The sequence below is a fragment of the Eumetopias jubatus genome, unplaced genomic scaffold (genome assembly GCF_037043125.1).
Source record: "Eumetopias jubatus isolate StellerSeaLion01/CBP00866 unplaced genomic scaffold, mEumJub1_p1.0 scaffold_10, whole genome shotgun sequence".
Taxonomy (NCBI): domain Eukaryota; kingdom Metazoa; phylum Chordata; class Mammalia; order Carnivora; family Otariidae; genus Eumetopias; species Eumetopias jubatus.
The window spans coordinates 22389237-22407457 of NW_028274816.1; the positions used below are offsets into that span (position 1 = coordinate 22389237).

An 18221-nucleotide genomic window follows, 5' to 3' on the forward strand; every position below is an offset into this window, starting at 1 on the left:
GCCATTTAGAGCGAGGGTGGCCGGGCCCTAGTCTCCTGAAGCCCCTCCTCCTCCCGGCCTGGGCTTCAGGCTTCAATACACCCTGGACCACTAGAGGGCGCTCTGAACCCTCACTGCACTAGTTATTGGCCAAACCTGGAAGAAGGGTGGCCCAGAGAGGGTGAGGACGCCCAGCGATACATGGGTCCAGCTGCAATTGCTTGCTCTGGTAAAAGGGTAACAGCACAAAAGGGTGCAAACCCTTACCTCCAGGTCCTACCCAGCCTGAGTCCCAGCTCTGCCCTGACACCCACCCTCCCCTGCCACTCCTTGTGGTGGCCTTAACAGCCACCTACTCACCCGTGACCTGTTTTAGCCCCACTGCCATCCTTGGTTTCACAGCTGCAGAGAGAGAGCATGGAGTCAGCAGGCTTTAAGACCAGCCGACTGGGGTTCAAATCTGAGCTCTACCAGCTCCAGGCAAGTAGCCTGGGGAGTCTCCTTACCTCCCTGAGTCTCAGCTTGCTCATCTGAAGAATGGAGCTGAATAAATGTACCCCGCAGGGTGGTCCTGAGGAACACTGATGGTATTGGGGAACATCCGATTCAGTGCTTGCTGCATAGTGGGCTTTCATGGTGGGTTGTAACCGGGTGTGAGACAGCAAAGCCAGAGAGCTGGATGCTGGCAGGTCATGTATGTGTTTGTTGCAGGGGTAAGTGGACCAGCTGCCACTGAGTGACACAAGTGAGCGCAGTCCTTCCTCTGCCTGGCCAGGGAGACAGAAGGAAGGGATCCAGGGGTTAAAGGGTCAGATTCTAATGACTCCAAATATACAAGCACTCTCATTCACACTTAGGGAGGGTAGTCCAAGCAGAGAGCACAAGGAGGGCATACGAGTGAGGGTTCTTCGAGGTTCATTGTCTCAGGTCTATAGGTAGGAGAATGGAGGGGTTTTTAGGCAGAGGAGATACAAAGTCATTCCCCTGTGGGGATGGGTTAGAAGGAACAGGGTAGGGATCGGGAGGCTACTAGAGCTGGAGTGAAGAAAACCTTGAGAAGATCTGCAGGTCCTTGGGGGGCAGGTGTGCTGCCCATCTCTGGCTGCGTCCTGGGTGATGGGGAACAGGGCTTTGGGTATGGTCAGTCTGGAATTAGAGGGTGTGCAGTTGTAAACACGTGTCAGGGGAAATGACTCCATGTTCCAGGAGAGAGTCATGGCTTGAGGTTGTGGAAAGGAAGCTAAGGTGGAGGGCTCAGCTGCCCATGAGGTCAGGAGACCTAGAAGAGCCCAGAGCTACCAGAGGAAAAGAGCCCCTAGAAGGAAAGGAGGAGGAGCAGCCAGAGGTAGAGGAAGACAGGAGGGTGCAGCTACCCCTCCCCCCAGGGGATGTTAGTAGGGTCACACAAGTTGAGGATGGAATAATGTCCTCAAGCCTGAGCCCCAGGGGGCAGGGGGGGTGGTGGTGGCTACAGAAGCACAACAGTGTCCATGTGTCTGTGGAGGCCTCAGTGGACTTGGCTGGAGCTGAGCTGTGAATGTGGGAGGACAGGTCTTCCTAAAGCGCGTAGGGAAGGGGTTGGTGGTGAACAGGGTATGGCGACTGTTTAGAGCTCCTTGTGTAAGCTGTGTGGCCAAGAGCCACATAGGAACCGGCTGTGCGGGCCATTTAGAGCGAGGGTGGCCGGGCCCTAGTCACGGGCAGCCAAGTGCACGCAGACGCTGGGACCGCACTTCCGAGCCGGGTCGGCAGATCCCTGAGGCCGCCCCGGCCCCAGGGGCCCAGAAGTGACGCCGCAAGCCGACCCCGCGCGCGGAGCTAGGCGTCCTGTCCCGACGCGGCGCGCGCTGTCGCGATCCGGCGGCGCGTGACGTGGCGGGGGCGGGGCCTGAGCGGCCGCGGCGGCCCCGGCGGTCGAGCTACCGAGCATCCTGTCGGCGCCTGGCTACTGCGAGGTAACGGGCCGCGGGCGGGTGCGCGGGGGAAGCGGGGCCGGGGCCGGGGCCGGACCGGGGCCGGGCCGGGGCCGCGTCCTGGAGGCCGAACTGTCTGCGGGGTCGCCGCCGCCGCAACGTGCGGGGTGCGGGCCCGCCAACCCGGGCGCGGAGCGGGCGGGCCGGTGGCACGTGAGAGACGCGGCGGCGAGAGCGTGCCGGAGGGGTGACGCTGTGCGTGTAAGAGGGACTGCGAGCGTGAGGGTGGCTCCAGGAGTGTGGGGAACGCTGAGTGGAAGACTGAGCGTGTGAGAAAGACTACGTGTGTGAGTGTGAAAGACCCCCTGAGTCTGAGCGTGACTGTGTGTGTGCTCAAGAAACACCCTGAGTGAGAAGATGACGCTGATAGTATGGGAGAGACCTTGGTGTGAAGGAGACTGGGTGTGCGTGAGAGACAGGCGCCCTAGACCAGGAGGGGGGAGAGAGAGAGAGAGAGGGCGCGCGCGGGCGTGTGTGTGTGTGTGTGTGTGTGTGTGAGAGAGAGAGAGAGAGAGAGAGACCCAGAGGGTGTGAGAGCCTGAGTGTGAGGGTGACTCCACAAGTGTGGGAGAGGCTGAGGGTGTGAGGGACACTGTGGTGAGTCCCTGAGTGCAGTGCTGACTGTGTGAGAGACGGGGAGATACTGGAGGCTGAGTGTGATGAGAAGGAGAACCTGGGCTGTGAGAAACTGCAAGTGCAAGGCTCTGTCCCGCAGGATCAGAGCTTCCGGGGATGCTGCGAGATTTTCTAGGGCCCGCCCGAGCTTGCAGGGCTGGCCTGTTGGTGCTAGGGAACCGGGTGCTCCTGCTGTGATGGCTCTCTCTCGTGTCTTCATGTCCTGTCACCTTGTTTGATCATCTCATGTTATAAATGGAAGGAGATATTTGTAAAACATTCTGAGAATTCTTCACTAAGCACTGAGCAAACAGTCTGGGTACCACATTGTGTAATGATCAGTATAAATTGGAATCAATATTTAACATGTTTTTGAGTACCTCTTGTGTGCACTGGGCTGTGTGCTTGGTGACACAGTTCAAAAGAATTAGGTCTCTGCCCTTGATGGGGGGGAAAAAAGCACTGCCAGCAAATCTAGCATCGCGGTAGCCGAATGCTCAGCCATCTGGTGCTTCTCTGAGAGCTGCTCTCTGATTTGAAGATCTGGGAGGAGCAAACTTTTTGAAAGTCTGTGAGTGCTTCCTGAGCTCATTTTTGTCTCTCTTTGCTTGCTGTGAAGCCCTTTAGGAGGAAACTGCCCAGTCTGCCTACATTGCTAAGGTGCCCTTGTGTGCTAATGGCTTTTGCTTCCCAACTTTGTTCTCAGACTGCCATTCAAGTTCTTATATTTGATTTCCCTCTCCTGACAAAAACGCAGAAAACCACAAACACGATTTTTTTTCATATCTTCCTTCTTCCCTGTCTGGCTGTGGACATATTTTTTTATTGCAGACTAAAAGTAAATACCAGTTATGTGACTGATCTCCTTGGCCCTTCTTGGTACAGGAAATTTCCTGACCTCTGTCCTGCGTGTTTCCTGCTATAGTCTCCAGGATGTGGATACATTTTTACAAAAGTGACGCAAACAGGGCTTACAGGACCTGGGACTTGCATGATTTGAGATGACCGGGTTGGTTCTCTGACACATGTGGGCTGGTTGCTTCAGTTACACTCCACTGTGGGTGTGACAGAACTTCTCAGTAATTGAGTGCTGCCCCTGCCAGGCATGTAAAACTTAAATTTTACAAAGGGAAATATCATCCTGTTGCTTATTAGGTTCATTTTTTGATAAGCTGCCTCTTACTCTTTGTTGCAGAGGTTAAATGGCCAAGACAGACAAATGGAATTAGGCCTTGGTGTGAAGACTTCCATTTTCTTCTCAGTACCTGACCATTTATGATGAGGCAGCTTATGAAAGTGTGATGTTTGCTTATTTCCTCACAGGTGAATATTATTGCTCTGTTCTCTATTAGATCTTGGATCTTTGCGATTTGTAAAGAGTTTCAGTTATTTGTGCAAGATGCGAACAGGATACTATTAATGAAAATGGCTCACATATAATTAACAGTTATGTAACACTATATTATATAAAATTGTATGTTAAATTGTATCTTTTTCTAAAGAGTAATTGTGGTGGTTTATAATTAAAGATACTTCAATGAGGTTGTTAAAAAGAAATTGAGGGGCGCCTGGGTGGCTCAGTCGTTAAGCGTCTGCCTTCGGCTCAGGTCATGATCTCAGGGCCCTGGGATCGAGCCCCACATCGGGCTCTCCGCTCGGCGGGGAGCCTGCTTCTCCCTCTCCCACTCCCCCTGCTTGTGTTCCCTCTCTCGCTGTGTCTCTCTCTGTCAAAAAATAAATAAAATGTTTAAAAAAAAAAAAAAAGAAATTGAAAACCAAAGTCAATGGAAAAGACTAGATATCACATACTGTTGAAAGTGAGGGTATTTATTCACTGTGATTAGGTGCTGAATTTGATATTGAGTTTCCTGGTATCTTAGGTAAAAACATAAATGTAGAGTTATGTAACTTTTTCATTTGATATAGGGGTACTATATATATAGAGAGAGAGAGAGAGGGAGAGAAGGAGTTAAGCATTAAAAAAGTTAACGCCTATTAATTGTGGAAAATATATAAGACTGAGAGAAGTATAGAAAAGAAAGAGTCCTCTATGTTTTCACCACAGTAGAGATTTTAGTATTTTTCTCAACAATCTTTTCCCCTATAGCCACCAATTATAAAAGAGTTCTCTCTCTTTTTTTTTTAAGATTTTTATTTATTTATTTTGACAGAGACACAGCGAGAGAAGGAACACACGCAGGGGGAGTGGGAGAGGGAGAAGCAGGCTTCCTGCCGAGCAGGGAGCCTGATATGGGGCTCGATCCCAGGACTCTGGGATCATGACCTGAGCCACCCAGGCGCCCCAAGAGTTCTCATTTCATTTTATTTTTATTTATTTATTTTTAAAGATTTTATTTATTTATTTGACAGAGAAAGACACAGTGAGAGAGGGAACACAAGCAGGAGGAGTAGGAGAGGGAGAAGCAGGCTTCCCACTGAGCAGGGAGCCCGATGCGGGGCTCAATCCCAGGACCCTGGGATCATGACCTGAGCCGAAGGCAGGTGCTTAACGTCTGAACCACCCAGGTGCCATTTTATTTTTTAAAAGATTATTTATTTGGGATGCCTGTGTGGCTCAGTTGGTTGGGTCTGCCTTCTGCTTGGGTCATGATCCCAGGGTCCTGGGCTGAGCCCCACATTGGGCTCCCTGCTCAGCGGGGAGCCTGCTTCTTCTTCTGCCTGCAGATCCCCCTGCTTGTGCTCGTGCACTCTCTCTCTCTCTCTCTCTCTCTCTGACACATAAATAAATGAAATCTTAAAAAAAAAAAAAATAAAGATTTATTTATTTATTTTGAGAGAGAGAGAGCATGGGCATGGGAGGAGGGGAAGAGGGAGACAGAGTCTTAAGCAGACTCTGCGCTAAGCACAGAGCCCAACATAAGGCTCCATCTCACGACCCTGGGATCATGACCTGAGCAGAAACCAGGAGTCAGACGTTTAACCAACTGTGCCACCCGGTGCCCCTATAAAAGAGTTTTTAAATCCAGCTTGTAAAGTATTCTTTGTAATTGAACTTTGAAAGATTCTTCCTTTTTTTTTCCCCTTAAAATTGCATATGATAGTTTCATGGTTAAATTTTCATGAGGCGATGTTAGTGGTCTGATGAATTCCTTTATTATCTGGTACAGGAGCCTGTAAAATAGGATGAAAACCTGCTAGAAAGCTGCATTGTGTCCTTACGGGCAGGGTTTAATGCTAGTTTTTCACAACAGAAACTTAGAGGCTATGCTGAATTTGGAAATTGTCTTCAATAGTGATTTTATTTATTTTTATTTTTTTATTTTTTAAAGTAAATGGTGTTTTTTTTTTTTTAAGATTTTTTATTTATTTATTTGACACAGAGAGAGAGAGAGAGACAGCGAGAGAGGGAACACAAGCAGGGGAGTGGGAGAGGGAGAAGCAGGCTTCCCTCTGAGCAGAGAGCCTGATGCAGGGTTCCATCCCAGGACACTGGGATCATGACCTGAGCCGAAGGCAGATGCTTAACGACTGAGCCGCCCAGGCGCCCCTTCAATAGTGATTTTAGAAACTGTATGAGAGAGACTGAGAATCTGATACTGTGTGTGATCTTCAGATGCCGCTATCTCTTATCAATTGGATAAAAATTGAAGGCAGAAGGATAGCCAGTTCATAGAGGGTGATCTGATAAGATTTTGTTGCACACTCTTTCCCCCAAATACCAGGCTACTGAGCTGGAGATAGCGGCTTAGTTATTAGCTCCTTGATTTTCATCCCATTGTTGAAGAAGGTCTGCAAATCTATTCTGTGGGGATAGGATAAACAGTGCATCTCACACAGGTATGGACTGCCCTTTTGAGAATGTATGTAGATACTATGGTGACTGATTAAATGCAAATGAATTCAAAACCATTATTGTAGTCATAGTTGCTTTTTATCATTTTTTTCTCCATCATCTGTTACTTAAAGAACAAGTACTTTGACAAAATGTTAGGAACCACTGTCTCAGACTGAATTTTCTGTTTGATCACTTTTCTTAAGGGTTTTTTTGCTTATTGTTCTGGCGAGCAGGTGGCTTAAGGTCTTAGACTTTCAGTAGGGTTTGTTGTGTATTTTCTCTTAGCTATTTTCTGTCCTTGGTGTATTTTATTCAGTGATCATGGACTGAGTACTGAACCTGGGCTAGGCCTTGTCCTGGGTGCTGTTAAAATAGATGAGGAACTCACAAACTAGTTGGGAGACTGAAGCTAAGTAAATGCAACAGAATGAGGTGGCTGCTAAGGCAGAAGTATGTACTACAAATCTTTTGGGCACAAAGAGATATATGGAGAAAGATGGCAGCTAGGCTGTTGGGGAAAAGGTGGTAGAAGAAGGGTGTTAGAGGGCTCAGTATGAGCAAAAATATGTTTGTCTCATGGACTTTGGAAACCCTGGACTACTTCAGGTTCTAGAAACTGCAAGTAATTCAGTGGGACAGGACCTTGGGTGGGACTGGACCTTGGGTGGGACTTTGGGGTCGGGGTGGGGTGGTGCAGGACATAGTGATAAGGCCCTGCTAAGAAGGTTGGAACTGGTCTTAAAGGCCTCAGGGAGCATCTTGAGGGAGGGTTCCTAACAGTGTTCTGATACCAACTGCGATATAGTAGGATTGATACTCTGTTGTGAAACTTAAGGAGCCAAAGCAGTGTTTTTTCTGCTTAGAAGGTTGTCTCCCACCTCTAGCCTGTCCCGCTCTCCTGTGTGGAGGTAAACCCTATTGCAGATGCTATTTTTTTTCTTTCCCACTCAGAATTCACATAATTACTTAGACAAGAGCTATGTTGGGACATTCCATTTTCAGGCCTTTTAGATCTTGCTGATTTTTTTTTTTCCCCCACACTCCTTCCATGGGGCTTGAACTCATGACTCTGAGATTAAGAGTCTCATGTTCTACCGACTGAGCCAGCCAGGTGCCCCTAGATCTTGCTGATTTTTTGTCTGCATATTCTGTTAATGACTGAGAGAGGTGCTTTGAAGTCTTAACGTAATCGTGGATTTGTGTATTTCTCCTTTCATATCTATGATATTGCTTTATGTACTTTGAAGCTATGTTGTTGGAGGAAACACACACTTAGAATTGTCTTCTTGGTGAATCAATCTCTTTGTCATTATGTAATGTCCCTCTTTATCCCTAGCAGTATTTCTTATTCTGAAGTTTATTTTGTCTGATGCGAATATAGCTACTCCAACTTTCAATCAGTGTTTGCATGATTTATTTTTTCCTATCTTTTTACCTAGAACTTATTTATATTTATTTGTTTATTTTTAAGTAGGCTCCACACTCAGCATGGAGCCCAACGAGGGGCTTGAACCAACTACCCTGAGATCAAGATCTGAGCTGAGATAAAAAGTTAACCAACTGAGCCACCCAGGCACCCCTTTATGTTTTTATATTTATTATTTTTTTAAGATTTTATTCACTGAGAGAGAGAGAGAGCACAGAGGGAGTGTAAGAGGGAGAAGCAGACTCCTCGCTGAGCTCGATCCCAGGACCCTGAGATCATGACCTGGGCCGAAGGCAGACGCTTAACCAACTGAGCCACCCAGGTGCCCTGATGTCTTTATATTTAAAGCGTGTTTCTCATAGACTACATGTTGGGTTTTGCGTTTTTATCTAATTTGTTCTGTCAATGTCTATCTCTTAATTGGTATGTTTAGATCATTTACATTTCATGTTACTATTGGGTTAGTTGCGTTAAAATCATCCATCTTGCTAGTTGTCTTCTGTTTTCTGTTTGTTGCATGTTTTTTTTTCTGCCTTCTTAAAAATTTTTTATTACTTAAGTATATTTGATATGCAATGTTATATTAGTTTTAGGTGTACAACATTGTGATTCTACAATTCCATACATGCTCACTATGATAAGTCTAGTGTACCATCTGTCACCATACACTGCTATTACAATATTATTGACTATATTTTCTATGCTGTACTTCTTTAAAAAAGATTTTATTTATTTATTTGAGAGAGAGGAGAGCATGAGTGGCAGAGGAGCAGAGGGAGAGGAACAAGCAGACTCCCACTGAGCATGGGGAGCCCTACTCGGTTGATCCCACGACCCTGAGATCATGACCTGAGCCGAAATCAAGAGTTGGAGGCTTAACTGAATGCGCCACTCAGGCGCCCCTATGCTGTACTTTTTGTCTCTGTGACTTATTTATTTTATGACTGGAAGTTCGTACATCTTAATCCCCCTTCACCTCTTTTGCTCATCCCTTCACCCCCCTCCGCTCTGGCAACCACCAGTTTGTTTGATGTATTTATGAGTCCTTTTTTGTTGTTGTTCACTTGTTTTGTTTTTTAGATAAGTGAAATCACATGATACTTGTTTTTCTCTGAGCGATTTATTTCTCTAAGTGTAATACCTTCTAAGTCCATCCATGTTACTGCCTACTTTTGGTTTGAGTATTTTTTTATTTTATTTCCACCTTTGGTTCATTATTTATACCCCTCCTTTTAATCTTTTTACTTTAGTGTTTTTTTAAGTAAATTACATTATTTCACATATAAGAAATTTACAACTGTATAACTCCCAATTCTTCCTTCTGTCTCTGTGCTTTTGTTGTCATACATTTTACTTTTTTTAAAAAAGATTTTATTTATTAGAGAGAGAGAGAGAGAGAGAGAGAATGAGCAGGGGGAGGGCAAAAGGAGAGGGAGAAGCAGCCTCCTGACTGAGCAGGGAGCCCAATGCAGGCTGATCCCAGGACCCTGGGATGATCCCAGCCCAAGGCAGAAGGCAGATATTCAACTGACTGAGCCACCCAGGCTCCCCTCATACATTTTACTTTTATATATGCTATAAATCCACAATTCATTGCTACTATTTTTACTTGAGGCAGTCAATTATATTCTAAAGCAAATAAAAATAGCCACCCCCAAAGTTTTTTTTTCCAAAAAGTATTTTTTTATATTTACCTCAGACCATTTGATATTATCCGACAGCTCTTGGGGGCTCCATTCTATTTTTTTTTTTTTTCATTTTTTCCCACTTTGACTCTTAATGGTTTTCATCCCTCTGCTGAAATTTCACATCTGTTTCTGCATGCTGTCTAACTTTTCCATTAGATTGTTTAATGTATTAATCATAGTTATTTTAAATTTCTTGTCTGGTAGTTCCAATATCCGGGTCATCTCTAAGTCTTGTCCCGTTGATTACTTTGCTTCTTTGCTTTTTTTTTTTTAAAGATTTTATTTATTTGTTTGTTTGTTTGTTTGTTTGGGGGAGAGAGAGAATACCAAGCAGACTCCTTGCTGAGTGCAGAGCCTGACGCGGGGCTAGATCTGACAACCCTGAGATAATGACCTGAGCCAAAATCATGAGTTGGATGCTTAACAACCCACCCAGGTGCCCCTGATTACTTTGCTTCTCGGTAATGGATTGTTTCTCTTGTTTTTTGTTGTGTTGCTTGTAATTTGTTACTGATTGCTAGATGTAGGACTTAAAACAGTAGAAACTGAGGCAAGTATTTATTCTAGGTACATCTCTTCTTTTGTTAGGGTATTAGTGTGGGAGTTCCAGTCAGTTAGGAGGTGAGTTGGGTTTGGGTTTTGTTGTTGTGGTTACCTTAGATGCACACGGGGGCTTCAAATTCCTCAGGTTTAGGATGAGTTTACTGGTGGGAGGGCTTTTCCTCAATGTTTATTATGCTTTACTCTCAGCTTTAGGTCTTTCTTTTGTTGCTGGGTGCTTGCTTACCTGCTGGTGGGGAGCAGGGATTCTCTGTTGTCTTGGTTTAGCCTCAGTGTTAGGCAGGCCCTGTTTTTCTGGGTCTGGGGGGAAGAGGGGTGTAGATCTTTCTGGTGATCCTGCCCTTGCCCCAGAGGTAGGATACTTCTAATGGTCCAGATCAGAATTTCCTGCCTTTCCCCCAGGCATAAAGGGGTGTTTTATTTTTCTTTTACTCTGCCCCAGCTGCCTTGGGAGGGACAGAGTTTACCACCCTTTCCCCAGGGGTGTAAGATTTTTATTCTTTAGAAAAAGGACTGGGTGGACCTTTGCATTTTTCCCAGAGTAGTGATTGCTTTCCTTCTCCAGACTAGCACTACTGAGAAGCTGTCTCTGGCCTCCTGCGTAGTATTTTTTAATGAACATCCAGTCTACTGAAGTCTGTGGAGAAAAACCTCTGGGTGTCTATGCTCTTGCTAAACCACACAAGACCTTTAGTAATTCATTAAAAATTGTACCTGAGTTCTTCTTACTTGCCTGCATGTTGGTCCCATCATTCTCCCTCTGCCACAGGTGAACCAGAGCTTGCGTCTCTTCATGGAGGTGCCTGTTTTTCCTAAAATTTCAGTCTGGTAGATTGCCCTGTAACCTCAGCTCTCTGATGGCTTCAAGAAAAGTTATGGTTTTGTAGATCGTGTGGCTTTTTCTTGTCATTGGAGTTGGAGTGATGCTTTTCCCAGCTTTCTATATCCTAAATGGAAGTTAGAAGTTAAGGCAATTCCATTTTATACTAATTTTATTTTCCAGTGAAATGAATTTCCCTCTTTCTTTCCCAGTGATCTTGTGATTAAATACATACTTGGTCTTCATCCACTGTTTCTAGACACAGCTCCTATAATTTCCTATATAGGAGCCATAGGGGCATGTTCTGTTATAACATTTGCTTTTGTTCTCAATTCCTGAAATAGCTCCAGGGCAATGAAAGTGAAATGGTGTCTTTTGTTATTTATATAACAAGTCCCTTTCAACCCACTTCTGAGTTTATGTTAATGAGGTGATTTTTGGAAAGTATCCAGATCTTCTAAGGATGGGGGCTAGTTGCTAGAGGAATCAACTGTGTGATTAGGCTGTTGGAACTTTGAGTCCAGTCTGACCTCTGGGGAGGGGAGAGGGGCTGGAGATTGAATCAAGCACTAATGGCCAATGATTTTAATCAGTCGTTCCTGTGTAATGAAGCCTCCATAAAACCCCCAAAAGGACAGAGTTTGGAGAGCTTTCACGTTGGTGAACAGGTGGAGGTGCTGGGTGAATAGCTTGCCCAGAGAGAGCATGGAACTCCACACCCCTTCCCATATGCCTTGCCCTATGCATCTTTTCCATCTGGCAGTTCCTGAGTTATATCCTTTTATACTAAACTGGTAATTTAGTAAGTAAACTGTTTTCTTGAGTTCTGTGAGCCACTCTAGCAAATTAATTAAACCCAAGGAGGGATAGTGGGACCCTCCAATTTATAGCCAGTCAGTTGGAAGCACTGGTAACAACCTGGACTTGTATTTGGCATCTGAAGAGGGGGCAGTTTTGTGGGACTGAACCCTTCTCTAGTAAAGCATTAACATGAAGACAGTTGGGAGCTTCCGGGACATTATACTCTGCCTTCCTCAAGTATTTGTCAATGGGCTGCAGGTTATAAGGACATTTAATTTTATCTACATTTCCTTCTGGAAGTTAGGTTATTGGTAAGTGCTTTTTTCTCATAAATCACTAAGACATTTGTAAACTAAGGGAGACTCCTGTCCTGTAGGACTATAATCTCTATAAATTAACCATTTGTTTTTTCTTCCCTTAGCTTTAGGGCAGCCAAGAGTGCTGAGGAATGTCACATATATCCCACCTTGGGGGTGGGGGTTGTGGGGTGTCAGCTTGTGCTTTGTCCTCAGCTTGTCTTCTGCTCCCTCATCATCAGAATTGAGTTAAATTGTCTGGTGTTGCAGAATTGCTTGATGTGTAGAAAACCCATACATCTGGGGCGCCTGGGTGGCTCAGTCGTCAAGCGTCTGCCTTTGGCTCAGGTCATGATCCCAGGGTCCTGGGATCCAGCCCCACATCGGCTCCCTGCTCGACGGGAAGGCTGTTTCTCCCTCTCCCACTCTCCCTGCTTGTTTTCCCTCTCTGGCTGTCTCTCTCTCTGCCAAATAAATAAATAAAATCTTAAAAAAAAAAAAAAAAGAAAACCCATACATCTGGTGTCAGAGGTCCAAAAAGAATATGTGGGAGCCCCAGCCTCCTCTCCCCATCTGCTAGGGTCTGATAGAATAGAGGGGAGGCTGAAGCGGTCACTGGGACCAGGTTTCTCTGCTTGCTTCTGTGTTGAGTTGGGTGGAAAAGGGCAATATAGGTCTCTCTGCACCTGACTCATGTGAGAATATAGGCTCCTCTGCTATTTCCAGGTTTGTTTTCATGGTTGCTTTGGCTCACCTGACAGACACGTGAAAACAAGTATGTACCCACATGCCTGTGCCTGCCTAGGGAAACCTGCGTGGCTTGGTGCCAAGAGTGAAAGAAAGAGTGGTGCGCCTTAAAGCCAGATCTCATCTAAGCAGAGGTAGGCTGGGAGTAAAGGAAGGCTTGGTAGTGCCCCAGAGGAGTTTTTTTCTCTTGATCTCCAGTCCAGACCCTGGCAGGGGACCAGGACAGGTAAGGCAGGAGTTTTGGATGGAGCTGTGGAGACTGAAGTTTTCCCTGAGAACTGCTTACTCTTGAGTGGCTATGGTTCCCTCGCTCTGAGCTCCGTGAGGTAAGGTTCTGGCACTTCCATCTTTGTTGAGTAGATGAGAGGCTTCTGGGAAGATGATGTGCTGATCTCATTCTTATCCCTGAAGTTATCTCTGTGACCTTAAAAGACTGATTCCTGGGTGGGAATCATATGGCTTATAGGATTCCTTTATCCAGAAGATGAGGTGGAAGTAAGTAGGTGATCTGAATTCCTGATTACTGGGGCACAGGAATTGAGAGTGCAGGTTCAGGAAGTGCTTGTCCTCCTCTGACAGATTCTGGGTTTTTCATATATAGGTTGTTGTGGAATCTAACTTCTTTGAGGTTTCTGGACTGGCTCAACTCTAAACCAAAAGTAGTGGTGTGTGCCATCTCCCTATGGGATGCCTTCTAATGCCAGATCTGTGGATAAGAGAAGCCATGTAGCTCTGATTGGGTGTCAAAATTCCTGGGTCCTGTTCTGGGAGAATCTCCTTGCAATCCCAGACGGTAGTGAGGGCATGCTGAGGAGGAAAACAAATAAACTGATAGCAGTCAAGTCCCATGTTAGGGTGCCCTCTGGATGTTCTTTCTCCATCGGGTCTTAATTATATTCTCTCTTTTCTGGGCACTTTGGAAAAAGAGATGTATTGAATGGGCAAGCAGCAACGTAGGAAATAAGATTGATGTTGTAGACACAGCAACACACAGGCGTGTATTTTCATGAAGGTCCTTTCCTTATTCTAGTCTTTGCAATGGCCCTGGTCTTAGCATCTTCCTAGCCAGCCTTTCTCACCACCTGCTCATGTTCTTTGCTGGCCTGAGAGTAGCTACAGACTTGTCCACATGTTGCTGGATACTGCAGAAGTTCCTGTTTATGTTTGGGTGGAGGTGAGTGGGTGTGGGCAGTGAGAAGCCTATCAGGCTGACTAACCTGGCAGTGGGAGTCTGGTCTTTGCAGGAGAGGTTTGTAGGTTTTAAAATGGTAAGACCAGACCAAAACCTGCACCTCAGGGAGAATCCATGCTATGGATAAACCTAATGCCAACCTATTCTTGGTGTCAAGCCAGGTACCTCTTGTTGGAAGTTGCCATCAGCTGAGCTCTCACAGTTAGGTTTCTTGGGAACACTAGGTGTTTGCCTGCCTCCATTTATTTCTCTGTGTCCTGTGGTGGAAACGGAGATAACCTCATTATATTTAGGTCTGTGTGTAAGGCATGCTGTTCCTACATAAGAGGTTGGCTTTGCGGGTCTAAACCAGAGACTCACCAGCTTCTGCCCTAGACTGACATACTTATATTCTTTGATATTCTTTGCCAGGCCACAGTAAACACAAGTGAGAAGGAAACATTTGTCATGGAAGCCAGGGAGCTGGAGAGTCCCACACCAACCTACCATCTCATTCCCGAGGCCAGCCAGCCCAAGGAAGATGTCAGCATGCAACCTCAACAGACCGCAGAAACTATGCAGCTAAAGAAGGAGATCTCGCTGTTGAATGGGGTCAGCCTGGTGGTGGGCAACATGATTGGCTCAGGAATATTTGTCTCACCCAAGGGCGTGCTGGTATACACTGCCTCCTATGGGTTGTCTCTGGTCGTATGGGCCATTGGTGGGCTTTTCTCCGTTGTTGGTGCCCTTTGCTATGCAGAGCTGGGGACCACCATCACCAAGTCTGGGGCCAGCTATGCTTATATTCTAGAGGCCTTTGGGGGCTTCATTGCCTTTATCCGCCTGTGGGCCTCTTTGCTAATTGTTGAGCCCACCAGTCAGGCCATCATTGCTATCACCTTCGCCAACTACATCATCCAGCCCTCGTTCCCTACCTGTGATCCCCCATACCTGGCCTGCCGTCTCCTCGCTGCTGCGTGCATATGTAAGTCTGGGGTTTAGTGGCGGAGTATGTTTAAGGGTGTGGGTTCCTTTAATAATGCTAATGGTAACTGATACTTGAACACCATATTTTGCTTTTGGCGGGGAAGAGAGGCATCTTACCTTTTTTTTTTTCTTTTTTTAAAAAAATATTTATTTAAGAGAGAGAGCAGGAGCAGGATGGGTGGGGGAGAGGGAGAGGGAGAGGCAGATTCCCTGCTGAGCAGGGGGCCTGATGCGGGACTCAATCCCAGGACCCTGGGATCATGACCTGAGCCGAAGGCAGATGCTTAACTGACTGAGCCACCCAGGCGCCCCGCATCTTACCTTTTGAAGTAATTTCACCAAAGTCATTTAACCCTGAGAGATAAGTAAGGGTAAAGGTTAGGGATGAGAGAAGTTTGAGTTTCTTTGTGGCTTTTGGTGCCTCACATTCCTTCTACTCTTGACTGTTCCAGAGTCCTGTTCCCCAGTCTGTGTGACAGGTTGGTGCATGTCTTACATTTGTCTTACTAGATGTTTTGATTGGAGTCAACATCACTAGTTGTAACTGAACCCAGAAAAAACATCGGTGCTGAGGACTTTATTTTTTGCTTCCCAGCTTTTTATTTTAAACCAGTTTAGAGGCTGAGGAAAGAGGCTTCTCTAGATTGTTGGGGTCCCAAGGTGTTATCCCTCAGCCCACAGTACCAGTGATTCCTGCCACTGCCACTCTTTGCAGCCCATTCTAAGCAGCAGGTACCACACCAAAATGGCTTTTTCTCATTGGTGTTTCAGATTTCTTTCTCTCTCTCTCTTTTTTAAGATTTTATTTATTTATTTGGAAGAGAGAGTGCGCGTGCGCGCGAGAGAGAAGGAGGGAGATCACAAACGGGGAAGGGTAGAGGGAGAAGCGGACTCCCCGCTGAGCAGGGAGCCCAATGTGGGACTCGATCCCAGGACCCCGGGATCATGACCTGAGCCGAAGGCAGATGTTTAACTGACTGAGTTACCCAGGCGCCCCATATTTGGGTTTCTGAGGACAGAACCCGAGAGATCCCAGTTGATCCCTCTTTATTTTCCTTTTTCTCTCATGAGGTGGTAAGGAGGGATTCTGTGAAATCGCTGAAAAGGAGAGAAGATTGCTGTGAATTTACCCAATCTTGTAGAGCTAGTGTTTTAGCTGAGAAGTGGCCCAGAATTCCCTGTGTTCCTTAGCACTGTGCTGCCAGGGGCACTTAATTATACTCTGTTCTTTCCGTATCTCTGCTTGCAAAAGTTTTGGCAGTATATGTAGTTTATCCACAGTGTTAAAAATAGACTGAGAGTACCGTGGAGTTAGCAAAAAAGGATTGTATGGTACACTGTGCTTCCTGACTTGAAGGAATTTGTTAAAGACAAATGTTAAAGGGAACCCCTCCACATGGAGCCCCAGGAGGAGGGAAGGTGGGTACTCAGCTGTATGTGTGTTAGGGTCTGGCCAGGAGAACTTGGGCCTGACTGAGTTCTCTAAAAAAAAAGAAGAATTTTCTGATTATAAAATGTGTTCATTAGGAGAAGATGAACTTATCCTCAGTCACCCATAATCTACCACCAAAAGATGAACACCTTTAATAATTAAATCATGTCTTCATTTCTTTCTTGTATAGAATTGGCATCGTACTTTGCATATAACTTTATATTCTGCTTTTTAAATTTAGTATATCATGTTTTTCCCCCTTTTTATGGAACGTTCTTCAAAAGAAACATTTTTTAAAGTAGCGTCTTTTTTTTTATAATTACTGTTATTTAAAGGGAATACATAGACGTTATAGGCACTTTGAAAATGCAAAAAAATAGAAAAAAGAAAAGAAAAATCACCCATAATTTTTTATTTTATTTTTAAAAGATTTTTATTTATTTATTTGTCAGAGAGAGAGAGAGAGAGCACAAGCAGTGGGAGCAGCCGGCAGAGGGAGAAGCAGGCTCCCCACTGAGCAAGGAGCCCCATGTGGGACTCGATCCCAAGACCCTGGGATTATGACCTGAGCTGAAGGCAGATGCTTAACCAACTGAGCCACCCAGGCATCCCCACCCCATAATTTTAACTCCCAGAGAACTATTGCTACTATTTCTGTGAAATACCTCCTAGTATTGTTTTTTCTGTGCATATATCATTTTTTTTTTCTTTTTGCTCTTGAGATCATACTCTCTGTGGTTTGTATAATACTTTAAAAATTTTAATATTTAATCCCTTTCATCAGATATTCTTAGGAAACATGGTTTAGGGACACATAAATAGTTTCCTGTCAGTGTGGTATAGTGGTTAAGATCATAGGCTCCCATGCCAGACCAGGACTGATTCTAGCTTTACCAGCTGTTTTTCCCAGCTGTTAACCTTGGAGGAGTTAGTTAACTGTTGCCTTGGTCTTCTCATTTGTAAAATGGAAATAGCATGAGGAATAAATGGATCAATATAGGTACAGTACTTCTCTTTCTGGCATGGAGTTAAGTGCTCTGTATTATTATTATAAATATAGCTGTAGGAGTCTTTGTATATAAAGATTAAGAGTTTCTGCACCTTTTTTTTTTTAGGGTAGAATTAACTATACAGGAGAAATACCTGTGTCTAAAGAAATAAACAGTTTTAGGATTCTTCATGTGTTACCCAGTTTCCTTCTAGAAGGTTTTGTGAGTTTGTACTCTTATCTAAGCACTTGAGAGTGCCTGTGTGTTGGTCTCGTGATGGCCTTAGGGTGAATTCCAAGGATAACCAAGTCAAAGGACACCATTCTATATATAATTTTTCATGTACCGAAGATTTTTGTTTGGTAAATCTTTTTTCGTTTATGATTTTCTCCACTGTTTTTGTTCTTTTTTAACGAAGCCCATCCCCATACCGGGAACTGCTCTTTTTTCTTTTCTTTGCCAGAACTGCTCTTTTGATTGGAGGAGAGACCTCACCTCTTAGAAGTGCAGTCATGGTATCTGTGGCTTTTTCCATTCAAGTGTACTTTTACCCAGATTACTCACCATCAGAATTCCTTCAAGCCCCTATCCCAGAAGCCCAGGCTTTTCCATAATGCATACCTGCAGGTAGGAACTTGTCAGAGATGGGCTTAAGTCATAAAACCATGTCCTGTCCTAACTGACAAGACTTTGGGGTTCAGCTTACTTCTCTTCTTGGAATTTAGTGTGTAGAATTGGGCTGATGCACCATGTAACAAAGCTGGGGTGTGCTGAAGGGAGTCTCTTTGGGCAGGGGTGGCAGTGGTCTTAAGAGACAAAATTGGAAGATACCAATTAGCTCATAATTGGGGTAAAAAACACAAAAATCTGTGCTGAATCCATGGCGAAATTTAGGTAGGTTAGGAGAATTGAGTTAGTCTTCAAATTAAGATAAGAGGGG

The 18221-nt window shown here is 45.2% G+C and overlaps 1 protein-coding gene across 7 annotated transcripts in view; it reads left to right on the plus strand.

Moving 5' to 3' along the window:
• The first annotated feature begins 1851 nt into the window (after positions 1-1851).
• SLC7A6 (solute carrier family 7 member 6) overlaps positions 1852-18221 on the plus strand; it is a 36319-nt gene continuing 19949 nt past the window's right edge. Inside the window, exons 1-5 of one of the 7 annotated variants that reach the window (XM_088027443.1) lie at positions 1852-1934; positions 3763-3890; positions 7975-8111; positions 12682-12836; positions 14306-14858. In XM_088027443.1, the coding sequence (XP_087883569.1) occupies positions 14342-14858 (517 nt within the window). In that variant the 5' untranslated portion in view covers positions 1852-1934; positions 3763-3890; positions 7975-8111; positions 12682-12836; positions 14306-14341. Of the gene's footprint in view, positions 1935-2077; positions 2148-2773; positions 3139-3762; positions 3891-7974; positions 8112-12681; positions 12837-14305; positions 14859-18221 lie in introns of those variants that run through there. The other 6 variants (XM_088027442.1, XM_088027446.1, XM_088027441.1 and 3 more) reach the window with 6 other exon arrangements.